At 40.9% G+C, this 27348-nt stretch overlaps 1 protein-coding gene across 1 annotated transcript in view; it reads left to right on the top strand.

The window, feature by feature from the left end:
- ABCA4 (ATP binding cassette subfamily A member 4) overlaps window positions 1-27348 on the top strand; it is a 135903-nt gene that overhangs the window by 45465 nt on the left and 63090 nt on the right. The window contains exons 12-17 of the mRNA XM_058177590.1: window positions 5477-5682; window positions 7347-7523; window positions 11784-12006; window positions 18854-19075; window positions 20234-20438; window positions 23717-23815. Coding sequence (XP_058033573.1) covers window positions 5477-5682; window positions 7347-7523; window positions 11784-12006; window positions 18854-19075; window positions 20234-20438; window positions 23717-23815 — 1132 coding nt within the window. The remainder of the gene's footprint in view (window positions 1-5476; window positions 5683-7346; window positions 7524-11783; window positions 12007-18853; window positions 19076-20233; window positions 20439-23716; window positions 23816-27348) is intronic.

Genomic DNA, 27348 nt, shown 5'->3' with positions numbered 1-27348 from the left:
TGACTTCGTCTGTAGACTCGGAGGCGGTGAAACAGGCCCGTTGACGTGCCATCAGCTTCCGGATTGGCTTCTGTGCCTTGGGTCGCTCAGGGGCATCGTCGCTGGATGGCAGGGCTGCCCTGCACACTCACGCTAGGTGTCCTCGTTTCCCGCAGCGGCGACATACAGCTGCTTTGAATTTACAGTCGCCTCTCGCGTGGTCTCCTCCACACCCCATGCATGGGTTTGGCAGGTGCTTGTCGGGGAAGTCCCCTCTTCGCCTTGGCCGTAGATTTAGGCGGCGCACGTCTGCTTCTTCTTCCGATGAGCTCCCTTGAGTAACGTCTTCGTAGTGGACGCCCAGGGGGCGATCGCTCGTTAGGGATCCCCTTTGGTGTCGCTGGAGCTCTGCGGCCGAATCATCGGCCAATTCCGCAGCTCTGGCCTCAGATAGGGCTGTGGAAAGGTCGACATCTTTTCGCGCCAGGAGACGCCGCTGGAGTCTCACGTCCCGGACGCCACAGACCAACTGGTCTAGCAACATGTCATCCAGGAAATCTCGAAACTCGCAGTGGAGGGCGGCCGATCTTAAGGAAGCCATGTATGCGTTAATCGTTTGCCCTTCCTTTTGTACACAATGCCGGAACGCGTGCCGGCGGGCAATTCAGGACGGGGCGGGAGCATAGTGATTCTTCAATTTTTCCACTAGTGCTTCCCAAGTCAACTCAAACACTAGCTGTGGGGCGGCGAGAGCTCGCGCGGTACTGAACACTTCGCTGCCGCATGAGCTTAGGAAATAGCCCTGTTTCCTCGCGCCGGACAGATCCGTGAGGTCATTGGCGTGGAGGAAACATTCGAACCTCTCGATATACTCGTCCCACTTCTCGGATGAAGGGACGAATGGTGGAAAGGTTGGCAATGCACCGGCCATAGCTGTTCAAGTCGTGAGGTAATTTGCTCTGTCTGTAGCTCGGATTTAATGTCGGGATGATCCCATCCTCGTCGCCAGTGTTAGATCCGAGACTGGCCCAATAAGGACAGAGGCGAGGCTGCCTTAAACTCCAACTTTATTGGCATTTAACAGAACAGAGACAACGCTAACCTTTCAACAACTCGTCAGAACGCTTCTGAGGAGAAGCGCAGGCAGTTGACAGTTACAAAGAAGTAGCTGTCAAAAAGGGGAACCAATGACGGCTCTTCCTGGTTCCCGCTCTTCCTTGTTGCTTGCGCCTCCACCAATCAGCACGCGGCTAACCGGCTTGCTGAGGCAAACCGGACGTAGCCGCGAGGACTTAACAGGATCAAAGCAACTTCTGATAAAATAGTCTTGACTTAACGACCACAGTTGGGTCCAACATGTCCATTGCTAAGCAGGACAGTCGTTAAGTGAGTTTTGCCCCATTTTACAACCTTCTTGCCACAGTTAAATGAATCAGTGCAGTTATTAAGTTAGTAACACAGTTGTTCAGTGAATTTGGCTTCCCCATTGACTTTGCTTGTCAGGTCACAAAAGGGGATCACATGACCCTGGGACACTGCAACAGTCCTACCTACGAATCAGTTGCCAAGAGTCTGAATTGTGATCACGTGACCATGGGGATACTGCAACGGTCGTGTGAAAAAAATCGTAAGTCATCAGTGTCATTGTAACTTTGAAAGGTCACCAAAGGAACTGTTGTAAGTTCAATGCAGTTCAGCCTTGATTCTCTGATTTCCGTATATTCATATTTAAATTAATTATGCAAGCTCAATCTTCATTTTTATCCATCAATGCCTTTTTATTCCCCATGCCTTTCATGAGTGGGGGGGATTTCAGAGTTGAGCAGAATTATTGTCAAGCCCACGTACCTAGGAAGATAAAAGGAATGAAGAATTACAGGTAGTCCTCGATTTACAACACTTTTAGTGACAGTTCAAAGTTACAACAGCACTGAAACAAGTGACTTATGACCGTTTTTCACACTTACAATCATTCCAGTATCCGCATAGTCACATGATCCAAATTCAGATGCTTAGCAACTGACTCATATATAGGATGGTTGCAGTATCTCAGGGGTCATGTGATCACTTTTTACCGCTTTCTGACAAGCAAAATCATTGGGGAAGGAAGATTCATTTAAATGTCTTACTAACTTAACAACTGCAGTGATACGCTTAACGAATGTGGCAAGAAAGGTCCCGGGCTATCTACGGGACCGTCTACTGCCGGCTTCTATCTCCCATCGTCCGGTACGTTCCCACAGAGAGGGACTCCTCAGAGTGCCGTCAGCCAAACAGTGTCGACTGGCAGCCCCCAGGGGGAGGGCCTTCTCTGTGGGAGCTCCGACCCTGTGGAACGAACTTCCCCTCGGACTTCGACAATTACCTGACCTTAGGACCTTTCGCCGCGAACTTAAAACTTATTTATTTCGTATGGCTGGACTAGCCTGATTTTTATTTTTATTGGATGGGTTTTTAAAATTTTGTAATTTTACGGGGGAATACGTTTTTTAACATTTTGGGCATTTAAATTAGTTTTTTAAGGGATGTTTTAATTATTGTGTGTATTTATATTTTATCTGCCTGTTCACCGCCCTGAGTCCTTCGGGAGAAGGGCGGTATACAAATTAAAATATTATTATTATTATTATTATTATTATTATTATTATTATTATTATTATTATTATTATTATTATTATTATTATTATAAAATGGAACAACATTCACTTCACAAATGTCTCACTTAGCAACAGAAACGTTGGGCTCAAGTGTGGTCGTAATTTGAGGGTTACCTGTATACCCATTTTAGTCAGGTAACTTTAATGCTAGTCTAAGGTTTTGGCTGTACACCGCCCTGAGTCCCTCGAGAGAAGGGCGGTATAAAATTTAAATAATAATAATAATAATAATAATAATAATAATAATAATAATAATAATAATGATGATGATGATGATGATGTAAATGAAGAATTTTGAAAACTCTTAAGAGGAATTTGCCAATTCCCATTTGTGGTGCGCAAATTAAGAAGTGGTCTCTTAAGATAATTTGATTTGTCCTTCGTAGGTCAGCTCTCTCTTGATCGTTTATGTCTATTCTCTTCCATTCCTTGCAGAAGTTGGTTGATACTTCTTGTTTTAGGTTTGGTTTTTCTATATTTTAAACTTTGTTTCACTGGTTTGTAAACAAAGAAGAAAAAGAGTTTCCCAGTCTGCTCACAGTCTCTCACAATTGTGTACCTATTGTTGTGTGCGCAGTGTTCTCCCTGCTGTTTATGACCATCACTTTCCCCTCCTTTGAGCTAATTTTGTTTTGCTCTCCCAGGCTTATTTTCCAGGTGATAGGTTCACATTAGCTTCTCACCTACCCACCACCCTCATTTATTGTGATGGTTTCAGCTTTGTTTTTCTTTGGGGGTTGTTATCTGTATCTTTGAGACACTTCTTTAATGACTGATCTTCCAGAGACAATTGCTCCATTCAGTCTCTGCACTAAAGGAGGGTAGTTATTATAAACCTCAGATGTGGAATATGCTTATGACAGCTTTTGGTCTCCCCTCTTTCTGATTACAATTTTATAATGCATTTTAACCCGAGAATGAGATTAGGGAGAGTCTGAGAAAATAAATCCGATCTATCTCAGCTCTGCTTATGTTAAGTAAGTCTGGTCTGACAAGTTTCCACACCATTTGGCTAACTGAAAGAAGCAAATTCACATTTAATACAGAACCTTATCATCTGTACTGATTTTTTGAACATACCTGCATTGCAAAATTCAGGCAACTGCACAATCTCTTCTGGAGATGATTGTGTTCCAATTTATATATTAATTCAGGAAGTTATCAAAGTAGAATCAACAAAATTCTGTGCACCTGTAGATTTAAAGCATTACAGATATTGAATGATTTAGCATATATGCTTTGCTTCCCAGCCAAAGTATTAAATGTTTTTTTCCTTTGAATTAATAATTTTCTTGAAAAAATATTTTTTATTATACTCTTATTATACAGAAATATTGTACATTTATTTCAAAGCTATACCAAAGTGAAAAGTTAAAAATAAAATGTGGAAGAAAGTGATGGCAGTAGCGAGTCACTTCTATATTATCGGGGGGGGGGGGGAAGTGGAAGTATCCACGCTATCATCAACAAACTTAGCTGGAATGGATTTTTAACTTTCTTATGGCCTTCAGCAACTAGAAAGCCTCCCCAGTTTTTTTTAAAAATTACCTTTTTATTCTCCTAAGAAAGATTTGAAAGGAATTTGAAAATTATCTACTCCAATCCATGCCCCATGCAGGAATCCATTGCTATAACAACTATTCCAAAAAGATTTCTTTTTTTCCTTGGTGCTAAGAAGGAACATGGAATAGAAACTCCTGTAGGGGATCAGCAGTTGTTCTGTATAAATACTGTAATGTTTCAACATCATTGTAGAAGGAAACTATGGCAATAAACCCACTGATAATCCCACTAATCAGCAGAATTGATTCTGTTAATTGAATGGATAGACCGGTTACTATTTGACTCCCTCACTGCTCATATATAATGATTCTGAAGTCTCATACTCAGGGCAAAAAAGTCAGCCTGGATAGAAAGAATAGTCCAGCTGGATTATGCAAATTTCAAGTTATTTTCATTATATAATACTGATCTGAATGCAAACCGCAAACTTAATTTGCAATCTCCTCCTATTTTACAAAACCCACCACTTTGGCTTTATTCCCATGCATTGTTGATATGTAGATTGATTAATTTTGACCAAAGTTCTGCAGACATTGGCAGGAATCTGTTTCTCCGTTGTTATTTATTCATTACATTTGTACGCTGCCCATTTCTCTACTAAGCAACACTATAGATTGATCTTGAATTACAACAGTTCATTTAGTGATTATTCACAGTCACAACAGCCCTGAAAACAGTGACTTATGACCATTTTTCACATGACAGCATGACAGCACATGACAGCATCCCTATGGTCATATGGTTAAAATTCAGTCACTTAACAACTGATTCATATTTATGACAGTTACGGGATCCTGGGGTCATGTGATCCAGGGGTGGTTTCTACCTACCTTTACTACCGGTTTGCAATGGGACCCCGTGCACGCAGACACTTTCTGATGATGTCCAGGTCGGTGGGCCGAGCTTCCTGCCGGTTTTACTACCCGTTCTTGTGAACCGGTCCAAACCGGGGGCAACCCACCACTTATGTGATCCCCTTTTGCAACCTTCTGACAAGCAAAGTCAATGGGGAAGCCAGAATTCTCTTAACAATTGTGTTACTACCTTAACAACTGCAGTGATTCCCTTTTAACAAAGATAGGTAAGAAAGTTGTAAAATGGGGCAAAACTCATTTAACAACTGCCTTACTTAGCAACAGAAATTTTGGGCTCAGTTGTGGTTGTATATAGAAAACTCCCAGTATTGGTGTCAAAATCGTAAGTCAATTCTGATGTACATACATGTCAAATGCTCCCGTTATCTCATTCAAGCATCTCTTATGCCTCTTTTATCACAGTGCTTGACCCTTGATAAGTTTGAAGGCCTAGCTGATGAAACTGAGTTGATTCTTCATGCTCGCTCTCTTCTGGAGGAAAACAAATTCTGGGCTGCTGTTGTCTTTCTCGACATGGATGCAAGGGCCAGTCAAATGCCATCTCATGTGAAATACAAGATACGCATGGATATTGATGCTGTGGAGAAAACAAACAAAATCAAAGATAGGTAAGAATGGTTTCTAATCTTTAGGCATGCAAGCAGAACCTAATGAGATACCAGTGACTGGAGAGACAAAATAAATTAAGAATTGCCAAGGGAAGCTCTCCCCAACAGGACATCCTGCTTATCTGTTGGATGTCCCCAGTCATCAAAGGGGTCTAATGAGAATTGCAATTTATCATATTTACAGGAAAGAAGGCTGGTAAATGTATGGATGACTGTTATGTATATAATAATTAACTACAGGCCAAAGTGTAACTTTTAAGTATCTCAAACAGTGGTATGCTGATAAATATAAAACATTATCATGAGTCACATGTACCCAGAAAGAGAGAATGAGAAAGCACACATACCATGACAAAGCATAATGCCTTTTTATTAGAACTAACACAAATTCAACCCTATGCTTGAGTTACTTAGGAATAAACTTATCCAAACTCTCAGTGCTTCCATCTGACTTTTAAACAACTTAGCTTTAAAGTTCTTGAGCATATAAATAGACATTGCAAACTGCGAAGGTTTAGCACAGGATATATGTATAGCCTTTAAATTGCCACAAGATTCCTCCTTCGTTCCAATAAAAGCTGATCTGATGATTTTACTTGTGAGATTTGATTTATGGCAGCCCCTTCACTTGTCAGAACGCTGACTGATTCTGCGATTATTAAGTGATAAAAGAAAACTGCATCTAAACCAATTCTTCTAAACTTTCAGTCCATAAAGTCTAATCAGACTGAGCCAAAGATAATAGCACTTGGCTGTTTTTGTCAAAAGCTAAGCAGGGTGAGATATGGTAAAGATTCTGATGGGAGGCCATTGGGAAATCCCTGGATGACCGACAAAACTGGAAAGTTGAAAAAACATTCAACCTAGAAGAAGTGGCTTACAACTCCATTAATATGACAGTTTTTCCTTATGTGAATATTTTTTTTCTATCACAGGCAACCAATGTGAAGACCCCATTTGGATCTGGTCTTTAAACCAATTCTCCCTTGGCTCAGTCTCTGTTCTAACAGGAAACCTAGAATATCAGTTAAGATGCTCAGAAAGCTTTTTCATGCCCGTCTCTTGTCCCGCAAACACAGTGTGAAAAGAGTCTAATCCAGACTAGGATTGCAGCCCAAACAAACCGTTAAGATTTCTTGGTTCTCCCACAGTATCACAACCAGGATTGGGCCCCTCTTGGCCTTTGTGAAAGGAAGAAAAGATACTGCAGCTGAAAGGCAACCAAACCATTAACATAGCTTATAGTTCCATGATGGCGAACCTGTGGCACGCAGAGCCCTCTGCGTGTCATCGTCCCAGGTCAGATCTCTGTGGCGTTTCTTTCGTGAGCTTCTGTTTCCCCGAAACAAAACAGAAGCTGATGAAAGAAAAAGATCTTACCTCTTGTCACGCTGCCGGTGTTGGGATGCTCCACTTCTTGCTGGCCAGCTGGTCTTCGGGTCTCTGCTGCGCATGCGCCCGTGCATGCGTGCATTCGCGCATGTCCCCGCATTTGCTCACACCTTTCCGTTTGGGCATGCGCACGCATGCAGTTTGGGCACTTGGTATCTAAAAGGTTCTCCATCACTGTTATAGTTTGTTCCTCAGATTCTGATAACTGACACTTTTACCCCTGTCATAATCTCCACTGGTCTGAAGGCTACATCTGTGCTTTGTCTCTACAGGTACTGGGATCCTGGCCCAAGAGCTGACCCAGTGGATGATCTGCGTTACATCTGGGGAGGGTTTGCTTATCTGCAAGATATGATCGAGCAAGGGATCATCAAAACCCAGACCCGTGTTGATGTGCCTCCAGGGATATACCTTCAACAAATGCCCTATCCCTGCTTTGCAGATGATGTGTGAGTGTAATCTGTGTCCAGTGACTAACCGTGTTAGCCAGGTGGCACTCTGAGCCTCACAAATGACACTGTTTATGCTTTTGATCATGCTAGAGATTCTATAACATGAAGTATTAGACAAATTTCCCTGCCAAGGAATCAGAATTGTGCTAGTTCAATCTGAGATAAGATATAGAACAAATAATTGTTATAACAATCTCTCTACCTACTTAAAATAGAAAACAATAGGAATACCCCCTTTATTGCAAATAAATAAATAAATATCAATTCATTAGCAACGTAGAATGGAGGAAAAGTTTCAAACTTATAGCTGTTTTTCTGAACTCTTTTAATCAGGGAAAGTATTCATTTTCAAAAATGAAAAAAGAATACAGGTGTGCTGAAAGGCTTGTCGCTCTCTGCCACATTAGAATGCGGATCATTCAATGATGTTGAATGATGCAAGGTTCAGGTCAGGCTAGAACAAACAAACAAAGATGTTGTTTTTCATACAATGCATACTTATGCCATGATGGTAGTGATCATTCTCTATTTTAATAAAAGTGGATAATTTTTCAGTACCAATTCTCTGGACACGAGCAAGTTAATATTTTTCATATAAAGCCCATTTATCTATCTTCAGAGAAATAATAGAAATAATAGTCATCACCACCAGTCAGTTGCAAAAGGAAGCTTTACTTGGAAGAGCTTACATCATGTAGTGATACCTTTAATAACAACATCTGCCTATCCTTGATAAGGGCTCCACAGGTGAATAAAAATGCCAAATCCAGTCTCAACAACTGTTTGACCGTGCAATGAACCATAAAAATAAGATTCTTATCCCTCCTCAATGCAAGGTGGCAAACTTACCTAATACCATTGCCTACTATTTTCCTCACAACAACCACCTTGTGAGATGGGTTGGGCTGGAGAGAGTGAATGACCAAAATCATCCAGGGAACTTTCATGACTAAGGGAGGCCTAGAACTTACCGTCTCTGGTTTCTAGCCAACACCTTCACCACTACACCAAACTGACTCTCTAATTAAAAGGTAACCAAAGGCCATTATTAAAATACTGATCTCTTCCGACACACCCCTTATTATCTTGTTAAAAACTTGTGCTCCAAAACAACCAATCCTTTACTCTGTTTCTGGCTAACATTTGGGATATGATGAAATATTTAATTTGCTCAAGGCTTTTCTCTACATCCCAACATATTGCTATGCAGTACATGGGGCTTTACAAATCCCCTTTGCAAGCCAGTGAGGTACAGTCTGATATTTTCCATTTTGGGCCAGCATATTTCACCACAGGAAATAAGGCAGCCTTATCCAATCTCATGCTCTCAGATTGTATAGAAATGATGGCATCGCCATTGAGTTTGGCTAATAGTTCTACCACATCTGGAGCAACAAAACTAAGGTGTTAAAGAGTGAAACCAAGGAAATAGGAATTTAAATCTCACCTCAGAGATTCGGTCTCTGTGAAAATACATTTTTTCTTGTACAGTAGTATATTGGATATTATCCTGAAGAATGCTGCTCTAAAGTATCGGGAAATAAAAAAAATAAATAATGTGAATTGGGGGGGTCTTACAAAATTTGCAGTGTTGCATTCTATGGCTTCTTCAAATTTACAAACAATAAGCAGGCCTGAGAGTGGAATGTTATCAGATTCAAGGAGTAAAACTCAGGCAGAGGTCTGGTTCTCTCTCCCAAGGCATCACATTCCTTTGATTTGTCATCAATCATCATCCTCAGGTCACTTCTCTACATACCAAGAAGAGATCTCAGAGTTGTTTTAATTGGTTTTGCTCCATGCTAATAATGTAAAAATTCTTACATGAAAATGAGAAATATGTAGCAAAAGCTTCACAGGGGGGGAAGTACTTAAGGCAATGAATTAGGATTGGGAAACTCAGGAATCCATCCCTAGCCATGGAAATTCACTGGATAACCTGGGACTAACCTACTTCACAGGGTTTCTGTTGTAAATTCTCATGTTAAGACCCTCATATAGTTCAAAGTATACGATGGTAGTATAATTGGAGCTGTCGCTATAATAATTCAACACAACTTGACTTTTTGCTGTGCTGAAGAATCCCCCTCATTCCATAGTTAGACCCAATATAAAACAGTTTTAATATAAAGATGAGAAAAAGGAGGGTTTCCAGATGCTATTCTTAAAAGTTGACTTACCAGCATGGTGAACAGAAATCTTCAGGTTGTCCTTCCTCTTCCCTTCCAGATTGGGATTATGGTTCCCAAAATTCCAGCCAGAATAGGAAGGCACTTGTTAGAGAAAGCTGCATGATCGGGCAAGACCTATTTTCACATGTGACATATTTCCCAATTATTTTGGAATAAGGTTTTATACACTGGTTAAGACCATGATGTAAAAGCCTGTTTTGCTTTGATTCATGAGACACATCTATGGGCAGTTTCATGGTTTGACAAGACCTTTCTTCTCTTTATGAAACTTGGCTTCACGTTATTTAAAAGGCATCTCTGAAGCAATAACCCTAGCTCCATTCCCAGGAATCTCTCTGGAAAGAAGCCCCACTAAGCTCACTGGGATTTGCTCAGTGGAGTCCAGAATACAGCTGTAGAAACAGTTCCAGAACAAATGTCACCAGAGCACCATTTTGTTGCAAAATAAACTCCTTCTCTGCCAGGAATTACATGACTTTGGTTTATTTTCCAGAATACCCCATTTCTTTGTGATCCGACTTAACAGCTAAGGTGTTCCCTTTGTCTCTGCTTAATGCTATCCTGCCATGATCTTATCTTTAACTCTGAATACAATGCTGCCCCACAGCTTCCTCCCAGGATAGTCAAAGTAGAGATAATCCAATAAACACATGATGTGATTTATTTTTGTGTCTCTTCAATTGCTACCCCTCCATATGGTGAATTGATTATATCAGCATGGAGGCTTGGTGGTCAAGCAGGAGACAGAAAGTGATTGTATCCTTTGAGAAAAGCACAGGACTCTGACAGTAAGGCCTGGTCAGGTCACCAAATCAGAACATTAATGAAAGTAATGGAAAACAATGTTCCTTAGGAGTTCCACAACAGTGACAAATTGTTTTGTTTTCACAAAAGGCACTTTTTTTTCAACTGCACGGGTGGCTCTTTCAGCCTTCCTCAAAAAATGAAACCTCCCTCAAACCAAGCTCAATTTTTAGGACTACTGGGCTGTGCCTATGATGTTTCCTTTCAACAATACAAATGGCTTGGCATTGCTTTTTTCTGTTTCTCGTGATTTTCCCCCCCTTCTTTTTCAGTCTAGCATGCAGCTAAGATGCTCTCTCAGATGTGTAACTGAGGAATCTCACACATCTTTCCAAGTTTGAGAAACATTATTCTGGTGGCCTTTCACCCATTCAGATTGCTTTCTCCTGTGTCAGCCTCTTTTTAAGTTTAAAATTGGCTCCCCCAAATGTTTGTCTGAGCGCTTCAAATCCCCACTGTTTCTAAAATTTGCAACACTTTTGTTGCCTCTGCTAAAGAAGAAAAGAAAAATGGCTAGAAATGGATGCAGCACATACATCCAAACACACAGCCCTGTTGTTCAGGAACCCCTACTGCCATTTTCCCATACTGACTTGGAATTCTGGAACTTGTAGTCCAACATATCTGGACAGAAACTACCTATGATAATATTTGCGTGCTCTTTCTTAGATGTTCCTATCAGGAAATAGCAATTTAATTCTCCAGAGAATTCAGGGGTGCCTTATTTATTGAGTCAGGACTCTCACCAGTTTTCTTTTGAGTCATTTCCCAGCTGTTCTCAAACTACCAATCTGAGCCTTCCAGGAGAAGGGTACTAGTGAGAGTAACTTGAGCTGAGTAAGGTGAGCTGAGTAACTTGAGCTGAGAGTAACTTGAGTAACTTGAGCTGAGAGTAACTTGAGCTGAGTAACGTGTGGCTCAGGCTGTAAGAAGCCTGTTATTAAACACAGCTGCCTGCAATTACTGCAGGCTCGAGTCCCACCAGGCCCAAGGTTGACTCAGCCTTCCATCCTTTATAAGGTAGGTAAAATGAGGACCCAGATTGTTGGGGGGGGAAATAAGTTGACTTTGTATATAAATATACAAATAGAATGAGACTATTGCCTTACACAATGTAAGCCGCCCTGAGTCTTCGGAGAAGGGCGGGATAGAAATGTAAATAAAAATTTTAAAAAAACTTAACTCTTAAGATATTTCTCTGTTACCTTTCAAAGTAAGGTTATTTCTTTTCCTTCCCCCCGCACCCCTCCTTGCCTGGCAGCTTCATGATTACTTTGACTCGTGCCTTTCCCCTCTTAATGGTGCTGGCTTGGATCTACTCCATTTCCATGATCGTGAAAAGCATCGTGTTGGAGAAAGAAATGAGACTGAAGGAGGCCTTGAAGAACAGAGGAGTCACCAACGGGGTGATTTGGTTCACGTGGTTTTTGGACAGCTTCCTCATGATGACCGTGAGCACGTTTCTCCTGACGGCTCTCATTACGGTAAGGGAGCAGGAAAGGCGCGGCTTTCGCTGTTGGAAACGCGAGGTCCAGCTTTACTTTGGCGCGATCCAGGGGGTTAGTAAGAAACAATAAAGGCCATACATAAAAACGGGAGGGAGCTTGCTGGTACGCCTGGCCTCTTCTCGGCACGTAGCAGCAGGCGGGCTTTTTAGAAGTCCCCTTAAGGCATCATCATCATCATTACTTGGCAGGGACAGGTACATTCAGGGTCGCGTTTGCCTTTGTGACGTTTGGACTCGGATTAAGGCTGACAGGTCACGTTCTAAACATCGCCTTCAGGTGGAAGAGGGCTTGAAAGGGAGGCGTGGCATCTTTCCTCCATCCGCCTTTGAAAAAACCTGATGGCCATCCTGTCGTTTCCCTTTCAAACTCATTTCTCCCAACCCATTAGTTGCTCCGTTTCAATACATGATCCCCTGGGGAACTGAGAGGGAATACAAAAGCTTATCATTTAAATAGTCCTTCAGGAGGGAGACTCTGGGTTTATGTTTAAACTGCCCCATTTGCGACATAATGATGCTTCAAGATATAGTCGTTTGTTTATTTAAGGGGTTAATGGGAATTGTGGACTGTAGTCCAACACCTCTGGAGGATATCAGATTGGTGATAGTTACCCTAAATTCTTACATTGTTTTTTTTCCCTGCTTCCTCATATTATTTATGGTAAGTACCCAAAGCTCCGTGGGTTACTTGAGACTTGCCCACTTTGAAGATAAAGTTAAAGTGAACCCTGAAGACCTGAGTCTTTAATACTAATAAGCTAGAACAAATATATTTAAACAGTGTTGTGAAAGAGGGCCAGCGGTCAGCAAGAATATCTTTGCTGTTTAATTTCTTTGTATTAGTATTTGAATTAAAGTGCAATAACAGTGTTCCCACTTCATGCATAGTATGCTGGTTTTGAATGTATGTTTGATGCCAGTGTAGTGTAGAGTGATTTTTTTGACCCCCTGCTTTTCAATAGCTTGTCATTTGGGGGGTGGGGCAGAAGGAGGAACAGCAATCAGAATCTGTTCTGATTTTTCAATATTGTTTGGATTTTAAACCATTCACGTCCAGGTAGACAATCCCCATTTGAATTTGTAATTAATATTGTAATATTATAGAGATTAAGACAAGTAAAGCTGCATTTCAGATATGTGTGAATAAGAGGAAGTAGTAGAAAAACTAAGGACCGGGAGCTTCATGCATCATGCTAAGCCATCACAGTGGCTGAGTTCGAAATATCAGCTAAGCCAAAACCCAGCAAGTCACACTCCTCCTTGTTTATGAATGTTTATCAATGAATCAATAAAATCCAATAGTTGCAGAAAATAATAAAACAAAAACATTTTGTACAAAATCCATAAAGAACATTTGTGCCCAGATTAATTTACAGTGATAAAAGGTCTAGATGTTACAAATATCTAGGGCCGGGGTGTGGCTCAGGCTGTAAGAAGCCTGTTATTAAACACAGCTGCCTGCAATTACTGCAGGTTCTAGTCCCACCAGGCCCAAGGTTGACTCAGCCTTCCATCCTTTATAAGGTAGGTAAAATGAGGACCCAGATTGTTGGGGGGGGCAATAAGTTGACTTTGTATATAAATATACAAATAGAATGAGACTATTGCCTTACACAATGTAAGCCGCCCTGAGTCTTCGGAGAAGGGCGGGATATAAATGTAAAAAAATAAAAATAAATAAAAATATTTTATTTATTTATTTTATTTTATTTAATTTTTATTTAATTTTTATACCGCCCTTCTCCCGAAGGACTCAGGGCGGTGTACAGGCAAAAGTAAAACAACACAATATACAGATTAAAATACCATTTAAAAACTTATTAAATTAGCCTGAGATTAAAAATTTTCCATACTAAAAACCCCATTTAAAATTAATAAAATTTCCCCTTAAAACTAATTTAAGCCAGCCCCGCGCGGATAAAAAGATGTGTTGTTAGTTCGCGAAATGTCCGGAGGTCAGGTATTTGACGTAAACCCGGGGGAAGCTCATTCCAGAGTGTGGGCGCCCCCACAGAGAAGGCCCTTCCCCTGGGGGCCGCCAGCCGGCATTGTTTGGCGGACGGCACCCTGAGAAGTCCCTCTCTATGGGAGCGTACGGGTCGGTGGGAGGCATGTGGTAGCAGCAGGCGGTCCCGTAAGTACCCAGGTCCTAAGCCATGGGGCGCTTTAAAGGTCATAACCAACACCTTAAAGTGCACTCGGAAAGCCACAGGCAGCCAGTGCAGCCTGCGCAGGATCGGTGTTACATGGGAGCTACGTGTAGCTCCCTCTATAACCCGCGCAGCTGCATTCTGGACTAACTGAAGCCTCCGAGCGCACTTCAAGGGGAGCCCCATGTAGAGAGCATTACAGTAATCCAAGCGAGAGGTAACGAGCGCATGAGTGACCGTGCATAAGGCATCCCGATCAAGGAAGGGGCGCAACTGCCGGACCAGGCGAACCTGGTGGAAGGCCCCCCTGGAGGCGGCCGTCAAATGATCTTCAAACGACAGCCGATCGTCCAGGAGGACACCTAAGTTGCGCACCCTATCCTTTGGGGCCAATAACTCGCCACCAACAGCCAGCCGCGGCTGCAGCTGACTGAATCGGGGTGCCGGCATCCACAGCCACTCCGTCTTGGAGGGATTAAGCTTGAGCCTGTTTCTCCCCATCCAGACCCGTACGGCTTCCAAACACCGGGACAGCACTTCAACAACTTCATTGGGGTGGTCCGGGGTGGAAAAGTACAGCTGGGTGTCATCAGCGTACTGCTGGTATCTCACCCCGAAACCATATGTATTTATTTATGGTAGTTCTATAACAGGCCTGTCAAACTGGCAGTCCGTGAGCTGGATGCGACAAGCACAGACCACGCCCAACCCGGGTCCGCAAGGGCAAAATACATGTCACAATACGTCACGTGACATGATCAAGTTTGACACCATCAATACCATCAACTCCTTCAAGAATTTCTGTTAACTTGGAAAAATCTCAACCTAAAAGACAAAACATGTGTAGCATAAAACATAAGCATGCCCAACCCTGGCCTTCAATAAGCAGTCCTCAAAACGTAAAAGCTGTGAATTCTTAACCCCTATCCAGAAAACTGTTAGGAAGGGTGCCATTCACATTCTCAGATGTGTAAACTGTGTTACACAATTCAGGCATAAATAAGACCCGATGATGTAGACCTCCCCTAGCCTGATTGAACTAGACAAGTCTTTTTTTTTAAAAAAAAATCTAAAGAAAATTGTCTTGAAGATACCTGGAACACCAGGTGAGAAAGGGTTTTATAGGTTAAAACCAGCACTTTTATAGTCAGAAGCTAAATGAAAGGCAAAAGAGAATCCACAAAATTGATGTTAAGTGGCACAGATTACTATTGTGTTCTACCCCATTTGGGTGGTCTTCAAAGGCAGTTCCATCTACAGCAAGCTTCAGTAACTTGATCTGAAAGGTGATGAAGTTTTGGGGAACCATTGCCAGGGTAATATGCTCTTTCAAAGCAGTGGGCATCAAAGAAGCATTGACTGTCTTCCAAATCTACCTGTGCTCTCACACACAAACTTCATTTACTGAAACAGCCAGGTGCGGCATGATTGCAGCACACATGGCAGGTTCATCCCACAGATCACTCAATCTATTCCCTCAGAGATCAGAAGTCAAAATTAATTCAGATAATCCAGGCCAGAGTATGATTTTATTCTCAAACTGCCACCCCCGAAACTCACTGCAACTCTTGAGAAGATCTTTCTGCAGCTTGCATTCCAAAGAGAATACAGATAGTCCTTGACTTACAACAGTTCGTTTAGTGACCGTTTGAAGTTACAGCAGCACTGAAAAAAGTGAGTTATGACCGTTTTTCACACTTATGACTGCTGCAGCGTCCCCATGGTCACATGATTTACATTTGAATACTTGACAAGTGGTTCATATTTATGACAGTTGCAGTTTCCAGGAGTCATATGATCCCCTTTTGTGGCCTTCTGACAAGCAAAGTCAATGGGGAAGCCAGATTCACTCAATGACCATGTTACTAAATTTAACAACAGCAGAGATTGACTTAACAAACATGGCAAGAAAAGTCATAAAATGGGGCAAACTCACTTAACAATTCTTTCACTTAACAACATAAATTTTGGGCTCGATTATGATCATAAGTTGAGGACTACCTGTAATTCACTCTAAAATAGGGCTGCTGCAGGGGTGAAATCCAGCAGGTTCTGACAGATTCTGGAAAACCGGTAGCAGAAATTTTGAGCAGTTCAGTGAACCAGTAGCAGAAATTTTGAGTAGTTTGGAGAACCAGCAAATACCACCTCTGGCTGGCCCCAGAGTGGGGTGGGAATGGAGATTTTGCAATATCCTTTCCCCAGGAGTGGGGAGGGAATGGGGATTCTGCAGTATCCTTCCCCTGAAGTGGGATGGGAATGGAAATTATGCAGTATCGTTCTCCTGCCATGCCCACCAAGCCACGCCCACCAAGCACGCCCACCAAACCACGCCCACAGAACCGGTAGTAAAAAAAAATTGGATTTCACCACTGGGCTGCTGGGTTGCTATCCACAGATGTAACAAGTTGGGAAATGTACACACATTTTGTCACCCTAATCACTGCACTGTAAATTGAAACATGAGCCTAAGGAACTCAGGAATGAAACCTTCCTGTAGCAGTGTGGATGGTACACAAAGCAAGATCCCTAACAGCAGGATTCCTAAATCTCTACGGGCCAATATCTACCCAAAGCAGAACTCATGTTCACTGCTAGATTGCTCCAGACACTCATTGCTATCCTGTCTTCCATATATTAAGTTGTATGTTCTGCTATGACAAATAATCAGTATAGGATAATTGTTGAAGTTTGTTTTTAATATTCCTTCTTTCAATTCATTTCTGGCTGGGTTTATAAGGCTTTCTAAGTCATTTTATGGTTTATGTTTTAGCAAGTTGTGGAAATCCAGCCAATGATGGTTTAATCAGTTCATTCTACACTGTGATTAACTGAGCTTTGACTTAGCATTTCGCATGAATGCAACTCTCTGAAAACAGGAAATTCATAAAATCCATTTGGCTGCATGTACAATGTAGCAGCTTTTTTGATACTGGATTAGAACAGAGTTCATCTACTCTGAACCATGGGGATTTTAGGATCAATCACTGTCTTTCACCCAACATGCCTTACAGAGTCCCAATGGTGTTTTTTCAGGAGGCAACTGGACTTTCTTGGTTTTTTTCTTTAAAGACGTTTCGCTTCTCATCCAAGAAGCTTCTTCAGCTCTGACTGGATGGTGGAGAATGGAAGGATTTATATTCTTTGTAGACAGCTGATTATTTGAATTTTTTTAGAGAGCTGTTGAGGCCATTCGGAGGTTTATCTTTGTACTCAGATAAAGTAGTGCAAATGGGCGTGGAGCCTTCTTGGGACAACTATGACTTGCATGACTGAAAAATCTCCATAGAAATTTAATACAATATTTTTTTATATAAATTAAAATTAGAAATATGGGTAGGGGAGAAGTAAGTCTGCCTATCTCAACAATGACAATAGTGAGCTAGCCACTCTGTGTGGTTAAATTTGGAAAACAACTATTTGGAAGTTCTCTGGACAAGAAGATTTCTTTCTTGTATTGTAACACTGCTTTACCTATGCATTGCTACCCTATGGGAGCAGTAAGTGCTTCAAGGACCTTCTAAAAAGATGCAAATGACCAGCTGTCTGCAAGGGATATAAATCTTTCCATTCTCCACTATCCTGTCAGAGCTGAAGAAACTTCTTGGATGAGAAGCGAAACCTCTTCAAAAGAAAACACAAGAAAGTCCAGTTGCCTCCTGAAAAAGCACCTTTGGGAGAACCATGACCTGAATGACTGAGGATTTCTACAGATTTTTATGCCTTACAGAGTTATGGAGAAATTGGAATACACCACCTTGAGCTCCTGAAGGCAGTTCAATCGTTAAGTCACAATAGCATTAATAGGTGTCCAGGTTCCAAGTAACACTCCCAACGAAATCAAACTCCGAGGCTTGCAGTTCCTCAAAGCTAACTTTCATTAGAGATGTCATATTGGCACATCTGGGAAAACCCGAATCTGAGAGCTTCCAGGTTTTCCTCACCCAAAAGAAAGTTCAAGACCTTGCCCGCTTCTCCCACATGTCCACCACTGCTCCAAAATGTGTGTACATTTCCCAACTTGTTACATCTGTGGATAGCATCCCAGCAGCCCAGTGGTGAAATCCAATTTTTTTTTACTACCGGTTCTGTGGGCGTGGCTTGGTGGGCGTGCTTGGTGGCCGTGGCTTGGTGGGCATGGCAGGAGAACGATACTGCATAATTTCCATTCCCATCCCACTTCAGGGGAAGGATACTGCAGAATCCCCATTCCCTCCCCACTCCTGGGGAAAGGATATTGCAAAATCTCCATTCCCACCCCACTCTGGGGCCAGCCAGAGGTGGTATTTGCTGGTTCTCCGAACTACTCAAAATTTCTGCTACTGGTTCACTGAACTGCTCAAAATCTGTTCCTTCACGTACAGAAGACAACCTCCACATTCTTCTCAGCACAGCTGTCGGACACCATGGCCTTGAACTTTTCTGCAAAGTTGTATTATGGCTAATTCTACTTCACTCATGCAATCCCCCCTCCCAATTTCCCACGGTAGGATTGTGGCAGGCCTGGATCCTAAAGGCGCCAAGGTAATATGGCTTCCAGGCCTGACAGTAGAATTAATACAACAGCATTAATATCTTGAATGTACCAGTATCATAAACTGAAGACCCTTGATCTCAGATGGGTCCTCCTAAGCCAAGCAGTAGAAGAATATCTTTCTTTTCTTTCCTATACAGTATGGCAAAGTGCTTCGGTACTGCAACCCCCAGGTTCTCTTTCTGTTCCTGTTAACCTTCGCAACAGCCAGCATCATGCAGTGCTTTCTGCTCAGCACTTTTTTCTCCAAGGCTAATCTGGCAGCTGCCTGCAGTGGAGTCATCTATTTTACTCTCTACCTGCCCCATATCCTCTGCTTCGTTTGGCAGGATCGGCTACCTCTTAAAATCAAGATCATGGTGGTAAGGATTTCTTTTTCTTTCGCTAAGGCTTGTTCCAAATGGATTTGGTTTACGAGTAATAAACCTGGAATTTTCGTTGCCGAGCGATGCAGTTGTAAAATGCAATGCCATGTGACCAGGGGTGAAATGCTCCCGGTTCGGACTAATCGCCCGATCCAGTAGCGATGGCAGCGGGTGATTTGGAGAACCGGTAGCAAAACTCCCTGCCCCACCCCTGCTGAGCCACACGATCATCAGAGGTTGTTTTTTTTTTTACTTTTAAAAGCATTTTTTCTTCAGCCGAAAGTTTAAAAGTTAAAAAAAAGCCTCTGATGATCGCGTGGCTCAACTGGGATCATCAGAGGCTTTTCAAAGCATTTTTTCTACAACCTCTTTGGCCAAAGAGGTTGTAGAAAAAATGCTTTTAAAAGTAAAAAAAAAGCCTCTGATGATCGCGTGGCTCAACTGGGATCATCAGAGGCTTTTAAAAGCATTTTTTCTACAACCTCTTCGGCCAAAGAGGTTGTAGAAAAAATGCTTTTAAAAGTAAAAAAAAAGCCTCTGATGATCGGGTGGCTCAATTGGGATCATCAGAGGCTTTTAAAAGCATTTTTTCTACAACCTTTTCGGCCAAAGAGGTTGTAGAAAAAATGCTTTTAAAAGTAAAAAAAAAAAAGTTGGGCACTCCCACCCAGTCACATTACCCACCCACACCAAGCCACGCCCACAGAACCGGTAGTAACAAATTTTACATTTCACTACTGCATGTGACCATGGTGTGATCGTAAAGCACAAAGTCATGTGACTGCATTGCTTAGTGACAGCCATTTTGGCAGTAGTGGTTGCTGTTTGTAACCTGAGGATCTCACCTGATTATGACTTCCAACCGTCTGCTGGCTTCCCCATTGATTTGCTTGTGGAACGCTGACAGGGAACTTTAGAAATCACAAGTTGTGATCATGGCTGGTTGTGATGTGGTAATTGTGAGCTAGGTGCCAAGTGCCCAGTTTGTGATCATGGGGATGTTTCAATGGCTGAAACTCTTAAGGACTAGTTGTAAGTATTAGTTGTTCAGTTCTGTTGTAATTTTGAATGGTCACTGAACAAATGGTCATAACCCTCCTGCAGTCAAGATAACTCATTAGTAATAAACTCAGATCATTTGTCTCTTTCTTCCAGAGCTTCCTTTCACCTGTGGCTTTTGGGTTCGGTACAGAATATTTGTCACGTTATGAAGAGCAAGGACTTGGATTACAGTGGAATAATATCCGAAGTAGCCCACTGGAAGGAGATAAATACAGTTTCTTGTTGTCTATGGTGATAATGGTTTTTGATGGCTTTGTCTATGGATTGCTTGCTTGGTACTTGGATAATGTCTTCCCAGGTATGACCAACAATGTAGTCTATTGTTGTATGGATTTTTTTCTGCTCAAGGGTAAAAACTTATCTCTGCTGCTTTCACACATCTGAGAACCAACAAGACTAAATATCTCATGTCTCAGAATTTGTCTAATCAAATACAATGAAGATAAATGCAAAGTTATGTGACAGATATCAGCTTATTCAATAGGCTTGCTCCTTATTCTCCTTCTCTCCTCTAGTCAGATTCTTGCTCTCAGATTCTGTCAGGAATGTTTCTAACATGGTTTAGCTATTTTCAGGAAGGTTCTCTAGAAGGGCTAAATATGTAGAATCATATAGATATTGATATTTCCTGTTTTCAGATGTGAAATTATTCTGACACTTCAGGTTTAGTCAGAGCCTTAAATCCTAACTTCTCTTCATGGAAAAAGGTTTGCCTGCCTTTCATTTTAAATGCAGATATATTTTTTTCCTCTTGTGAAAACCTGCTTCATGGACCTGAGGACCTTTGAGAACAATATAGGATATGGCATTGAAGACCGTAATGGAAGTGGGACCATAATAGGAAGTGGGATCCTGTCTTCCTCTCCCCTCTCCCTCCCCTAATGGGAGTGACATCTTTGAATCCATACCATTACGCTTATACTGTATTTTGGGATAAAAGATCTTACAGTTACTTACAGTTAAGATACCTTGAAATGTTTAAAGTCTATTGCCAAATGGTAGGGTTTAAGCTTTGTGTTAGCAACAAGCAATTCATCAAGATTTTTTATAAAATTATATTTCAAAATATCTTGGCCTCTGAAGCAGGGGTGAAATCCAGCAGGTTCTGACAGGTTCTGGAGAACCAGTAGCGTAAATTTTGAGTAGTTTGGAGAACAGGCAAATGCCACCTCTGGATGGTCTCAGAGTGGGGGTGGGAATGGAGATTTTGCAATATCCTTCCCCCAGGAGTGGGGTGGGAATGGAGATTTTGCTGTATCTTTCCCCTGCCACACCCACCAAACCATGCCCACCAAGCCACACCATGCCCACCAAGCCATGCCCATAGAACCGCTAGTAAAAAATTTTGAATTTCACCACTGCTATGATGTTATGTTATCTACTCTCATGCCCTCTGTATGTATTGGATTATAATTTCTACTAATCTTAGGCAGCATGGACAATCCATTACACGTGTAATACAATGGCTTTAAGCCATTTGACAAAACATATGGGCTTAGAATTGCAAGGCTTCTATTTGTTGATTGCCCAATTAGACAAAGGTTTCATTAATTTGTCTTCCAGAAGATGAAGAATCTTTCAAAATAGATTCAGAATCTTTTGTGGAATGAATCTTGTTTCTCTTTTATAGTAGTTGCTGACAAAAACAGAATCATCTCCTACATCTGGTGGGTTTGACTGGCGCTTTCTATTTAAAGAATTTATGTAAACCTTGCAGTAGATTTTTTTTTTAACCGTTGGGGCATTGTCAATTAAACAAAGTTCAGTTGGCAAGCTACCACCTCTCAAAAAGAGGATTATAATATAACGTAGGAGATTCCTTACAACATTAATACAGGAGTGTACCAGAGGATCAGGGACAGGCCCCTAAAAAGTGGTGGCTAGACAGTTCAAAGCCCCTATGGGAAGTAATGAGGTCCTTTTGAGATGTGGTTGTGGTATCTCTTCTTATAATCTTCTCAGGTTGTGCAAAAGAGCGTATGAGTAGCTGCAGGGATCACTCTTATATTAGTCAATATGCATTTATTTTATTTACTAATTCAACTTGTATCTTTTCTTTCTATTTGAGTGAATGCTTAAAGATGTCTCTTTGAAGAACAGAAACTTGGATTTCCCCATAGTTAAAGAAACTTGTCTGGTCACATATTATAGGAGTTGAAGAGCCAAAACAAAGACCCACAAAAGATCTTATCTGTAGAATGAAAGCTCACACCTTACCATTCACTTTCAGCTTAGGCAGTTTTCCAAAACCAGCATTTGGTGGTTTCTGAAGCACAAGTTAAAAAGTGGGATGGGGGGAGAAGTATTTTAAAAAAACTGCAGTCTGTCGCAGCTCAAGAAACTCTTGTTTGTCTTTGTGGTAGAAGCAGCAAGAGGCTTTCTTTTGCTTCAAAGAACAGTAAAGAGAACATTCTTCTGTAGAGATATTGATGAAGATCACCATTACAAGATATAAGCTTTAGTAATGTTAAGTGCTGTCCCGAAAGGAGAGGTGACTCAAGTTTCATGAGCCCCTGAATTAAAATTGGTAGTTTGTCAAGTTTCTCTATTCTGATCCCCCACATTTCGTGTCAGGTCCTCGAAACTCCAAATAACTTCCTCCCTTTGCTAAAGAAGAAAAATTGTTGAGACCTATTAAAATTAATACATTAGTTTATTTTCCCTTAACATATCCATGATGTTTTGTCACAATATGTCTACTCCAAGGAATCTGTTCCAATTAGAGCACCCTCTCCAGCTGACTTATTCCAAGTGTATCTTACTGATATTAGGAGTAGAGGTAATCATTAACTTACAACAGTTTGTTTAGTGACAGTTTGAAGTTACCACACTGGAAAAAAGTGACTTATGACTGTTTTTCACCCCTACAACCATTGTCGCATGGTCACATGATCAAAATTCAGATATTTGGCAGCTGAGTCATGATGGTTGCAGTGTCGTGGGGGTCATGTGATCTCCTTTTGCAACCTTCTGGCAAGCAAGTCAATGGAGAAGGCAGATTCACTTAAGAGTCATGTTACTAACTTAACAACTGTGGTGATTCACTTAACAACTGTGGCAAGAAAGATAGTAAAATGGGGCAACATTAACAACAGAAATCAGCCACAGAAATTTTGGGCTCCATTGCGGTCATAAGATAAGGACTGCCTGTATTGGCTGAAGAATTACAAATTCATGACATCTAAAAGACATCAGGAGGCAAAAACTAATAAAGTGAACTGTGAAATCCTTATTCCACAGTTTGCCTTAGGGTTTCTGGCATTTAGATCCTATTTACTAAAGACTGTGTAGCTCTAATTTTTAATTAGAGTATGCATTTCAAAAATAAATATAATCTTGAACCACATTTAAATGCATTTATTCGTCTTTCCTTCTTATTTGGAAAAAGCACCCCTCAGGGACTGCAATTGGTCTTGGGTTCTGTGGTGGTTGGGCATGCTTCTTGAAACTTGTAATGTTTGATACTAATGACACATCGAATAATTATTTAATAGTATGATTTGCATTGCTGAGTTCTCCCTATAGCAAAATGTAAAACGAAGCTTCTTGCATCCAACCAATCTGTTTTTATTTCAGGAGACTATGGAATTCCTCGATCTTGGAATTTCCCTTTCCAGCAATCTTATTGGTTTGGGTCAGGACACCCAAAGACTGAGAAAAGAACAATTGCCGATGGTGAGTTATGCGGAAAACTAACGTTCGGAAATATTTTGAGCCATTAATTCATTAAGAAGTGAACATACGTTTGCCTTCGTTTCTGGGAATCATAAAAAAGATTAGACTCAGACATGTAGTGGGAATATTTGCAGGTGGCTTTGAATTCTTGAGTGGCCGGCTATTCTTAGCATGTTGCTGGAGAATGTGTCAGTCTTCTGTCACAAATTTTTCTGAATTCTGCTGAAATAAACAAGGAGCCTGCAAATCATGGTTTTCCTTTCAATTTGTCTGGAAATAGTTGACAATTATGGATTATTATGACAGGTGCTAAATTTGTGAAAATGACTTTGTTTTTAACTCGACTGGTACCAGGCTAGCTAGAATAATAATAATAATAATAATAATAATAATAATAATAATAATAATAATAATAATAATAATAATAATAATAATAATAATAATAATAATAATATTTTAATTTGTATACCACCCTTCTCCCGAAGGACTCAGGGCGGTGAACAACCAAATAAAATACAAACACAGACACATACAATTATTAAAAAACAACCCTTAAAAAACTTATTCAATTTGTCAAAAAATTTAAAATACAAATTACACCCATAAAATTACAAAAATTTAAAACCCATTTAAATTAAATTAAAATTTTAAAAATCAAGCCAGAATTAAAAATGTCAGCATCTCAGGAAGCTTCTGGCATTTTCCCCACCTCAGAGATGAACCAAATTTTCCACACATTTTCAACATAGGAGCTACACCAGTTCAGCTGACAGGTTGGCTCATGTCTTAACCTAGTACTAAAAAACGAGTCATGCTCATTTTGAGCTGCATGGCAATTTTTAAAATCTATTTCAAATTAGATGCTGCCTGACTTCAACTTGAATCTGGGCATCTCACAGCATAAACACTATATAACATATATGCAATCAGAAGTAGAACATAAAACATACATGAGAAGGTTTACTGTCTCTTTTTTATGTCTTCAACAACCAACATGAAATAGACTTCTATATAAGTTACCTACAACAACAACTACTACTGCTTCTATTACTACTTTTATATAAGAGAGTGAGGCCACCTGAAGCAAAAACATCCAAATATAATCTAAGGTGGAGATCCTAACCTAATACTACATCCTGTCTCAGGCCTTTTTTTTCTTTTTAAAGCCAGGTTTTAATGGCTTTTCTAAAACACAAGGTGGGGGCAGTTGGCTGTTCCAAAGAGTAGGCTTGCAACAAAAGGCTGTGCTGAAAGTAGCTTCAAAGGTTCCTACATTTCCTGCATGGAGTTGCATAGAAACAATTTGTAAATAATCAGACATTTTTTTATTTCTTAGCAGTGAAAGGTAATATGAAACATGAAAACAGATTGATATGTCACATTCTGCCCACAATTTTGTCATCCTTGCAGAAATAATCTTTAGATAGAATATCGTATTATTATTTTGTTAAATCCCCAATAAAAATGTTTCATTTAAAAAGAAATAAAAATCCACAAGCAACTAATATTATTAAGATCAAATAATTATTTTGTACCATTTTAATTGATAATAAAAGACCTACTACAGAAGGGGAAAACAATGGGGAAAAGAAAAGAAAAATTATTACCGTATTTTTTGCACTATAAGAAGCTGTGTACCGTAAGACGCACCTAGCTTTTGGGGAGGAAAACAAGAAAAAAAATCTGCCTCTGCCTCCCAGCATCCATTGGTATTCATCTGGCTAGCATCCTTGCAGCAAACAGCAAGCAGCCTGGCCAGCTTCAGCACATTATCACAACCTGATTTTGCAGGATCAGCCTCCCAGAATATTGCTGATCAGCTGTTCCAGGATGCAGGGGTTGCCGCCGCCTATCGCCACCTCTGCATGCCCCGTTTTCAGCCCCCGCACATCCCATTTTCAGCCCATTCCAGGCACAATCACCACCTATTGCCAATGGCGGTAGCGAATGGCGACAATCCCCACCACCTGGAACGGGCTGAAAACGGAATATGCAGAGGCCAAAACTGGGGCACGCGGAGGCTGAAAACAGCTGAACGGTGGGGACCTGGCGGGTGGATGTGGCTTCAGCAACATTCTCTCTATAAGATGCACAGACATTTCCACCCACTTTTGGGGGGGGGGAAAGTGCATCTTATAGACCGAAAAATATGGTAAGTTAAGAATCTGATAAATTTAGGACTACTGCACCTGAGCTGCAATTTAGGGTATTCTGTCTAGCTTTGCTTCCATATAGTAATCATCCAGGTTTTTGCAGTCCAGTTACACTAGACCCGATAAAGTTGCCATTCTTGTCATGAACAGATGGGATGACATCTGTTCAGATAGGTGGATGGTATGACTGTAAACTCCTTGACAGTGATGCAATCCAGCTATCTCTCCATCAACTAATCACAGTACTTTTTTTCAGACCATTTATATGTTCAAGAAGAACATATAAATGTTCGAGCTCATTTACATCCATGCATAAAACTCTGTTCCTGTTCTCAATTAAAGAGGCAAACGTAACAAATATATTTTAAAAGAATGGTTGCCGGGATTGGCTATGTCTAGTTTATTGAAAAGAAGGGTTAGAGTTGACACAATAGCAGTGTTCCAATATCTCAGGGGTTGCCACAAAGAAGAAGGGGTTAAGCTATTCTCCAAAGCGTCTGAAGGCAGGACAAGAAGCAATGAACAAAAACTAATCAAGGAAGAGAAGCAACCTAGAACTAAGGAGAAATTTCCTGACAGTTAGAACAATTAATCAGTGGAACAACTTGCTTCCAAGCAGTTGTGAATGCTCCAACAATGGATCTTTTTATGAAGAACCATTTGTCTGAAATGGTATAGGGTTTCCTGCCTGAGCCAGGGGTTGGACTAGAAGACCTCCAAGGTCCCTTCCAACTCTTATTCAGTTAATTAAGAAAAACCTGACATTATTTCATCACCTGAAAAAATGTACAAGCATTTGGGAGCTGCTGTATCACAGAATAGTTAAGACAACGTTTGTTCTTCATATGGCCATTCTACTCATCACTCTTACACTTCGGCAGCCCCTCCAGGCTATTTGCATCCAATTCTCAGCAGATGAAAGATACTTCTGGACCAGCCAAGAGCTAATCCTTCGTGCAAACACCAAAATCTCTCTCCTCAGCATTTTCCCAGTCTTTACACATGTTAGGGTCAAATTGAAAGAGGCAGCACTATTTTTCCTTTTCAGAGGAGTTTTTATTTTGTTGCATTCTCACCTGATTGTTGTTTTCCTACTGAACATATATTGGACATGCAAGAATGACAAAAGCAGTGGATATTTCTGTAGATCTCAACCCTGCAAAGTTTTTGTAACCTTTTAAAATGATACTTCTTCCACAATGAGGGTTTGGAATTGCTTCAGCATCCCAAATACCTAGCTCTGCTTTTTATGTGCCTATTAAATAAATATTGCCACACTATAAATTACTGAAAATAATTTAGGCAAAAAATTTTAAGACATTGATGAGATAATGTAATATCCTTTATTTATTAGCTAATTACTTAGAAGTGTTGTTTTTT

This window comes from Ahaetulla prasina, chromosome 3 (genome assembly GCF_028640845.1).
Source record: "Ahaetulla prasina isolate Xishuangbanna chromosome 3, ASM2864084v1, whole genome shotgun sequence".
In the NCBI taxonomy this organism is placed as follows: domain Eukaryota; kingdom Metazoa; phylum Chordata; class Lepidosauria; order Squamata; family Colubridae; genus Ahaetulla; species Ahaetulla prasina.
The sequence above is the reverse complement of the archived record's forward strand: the minus strand, read 5'-3'. Positions and strand labels throughout refer to the sequence as shown.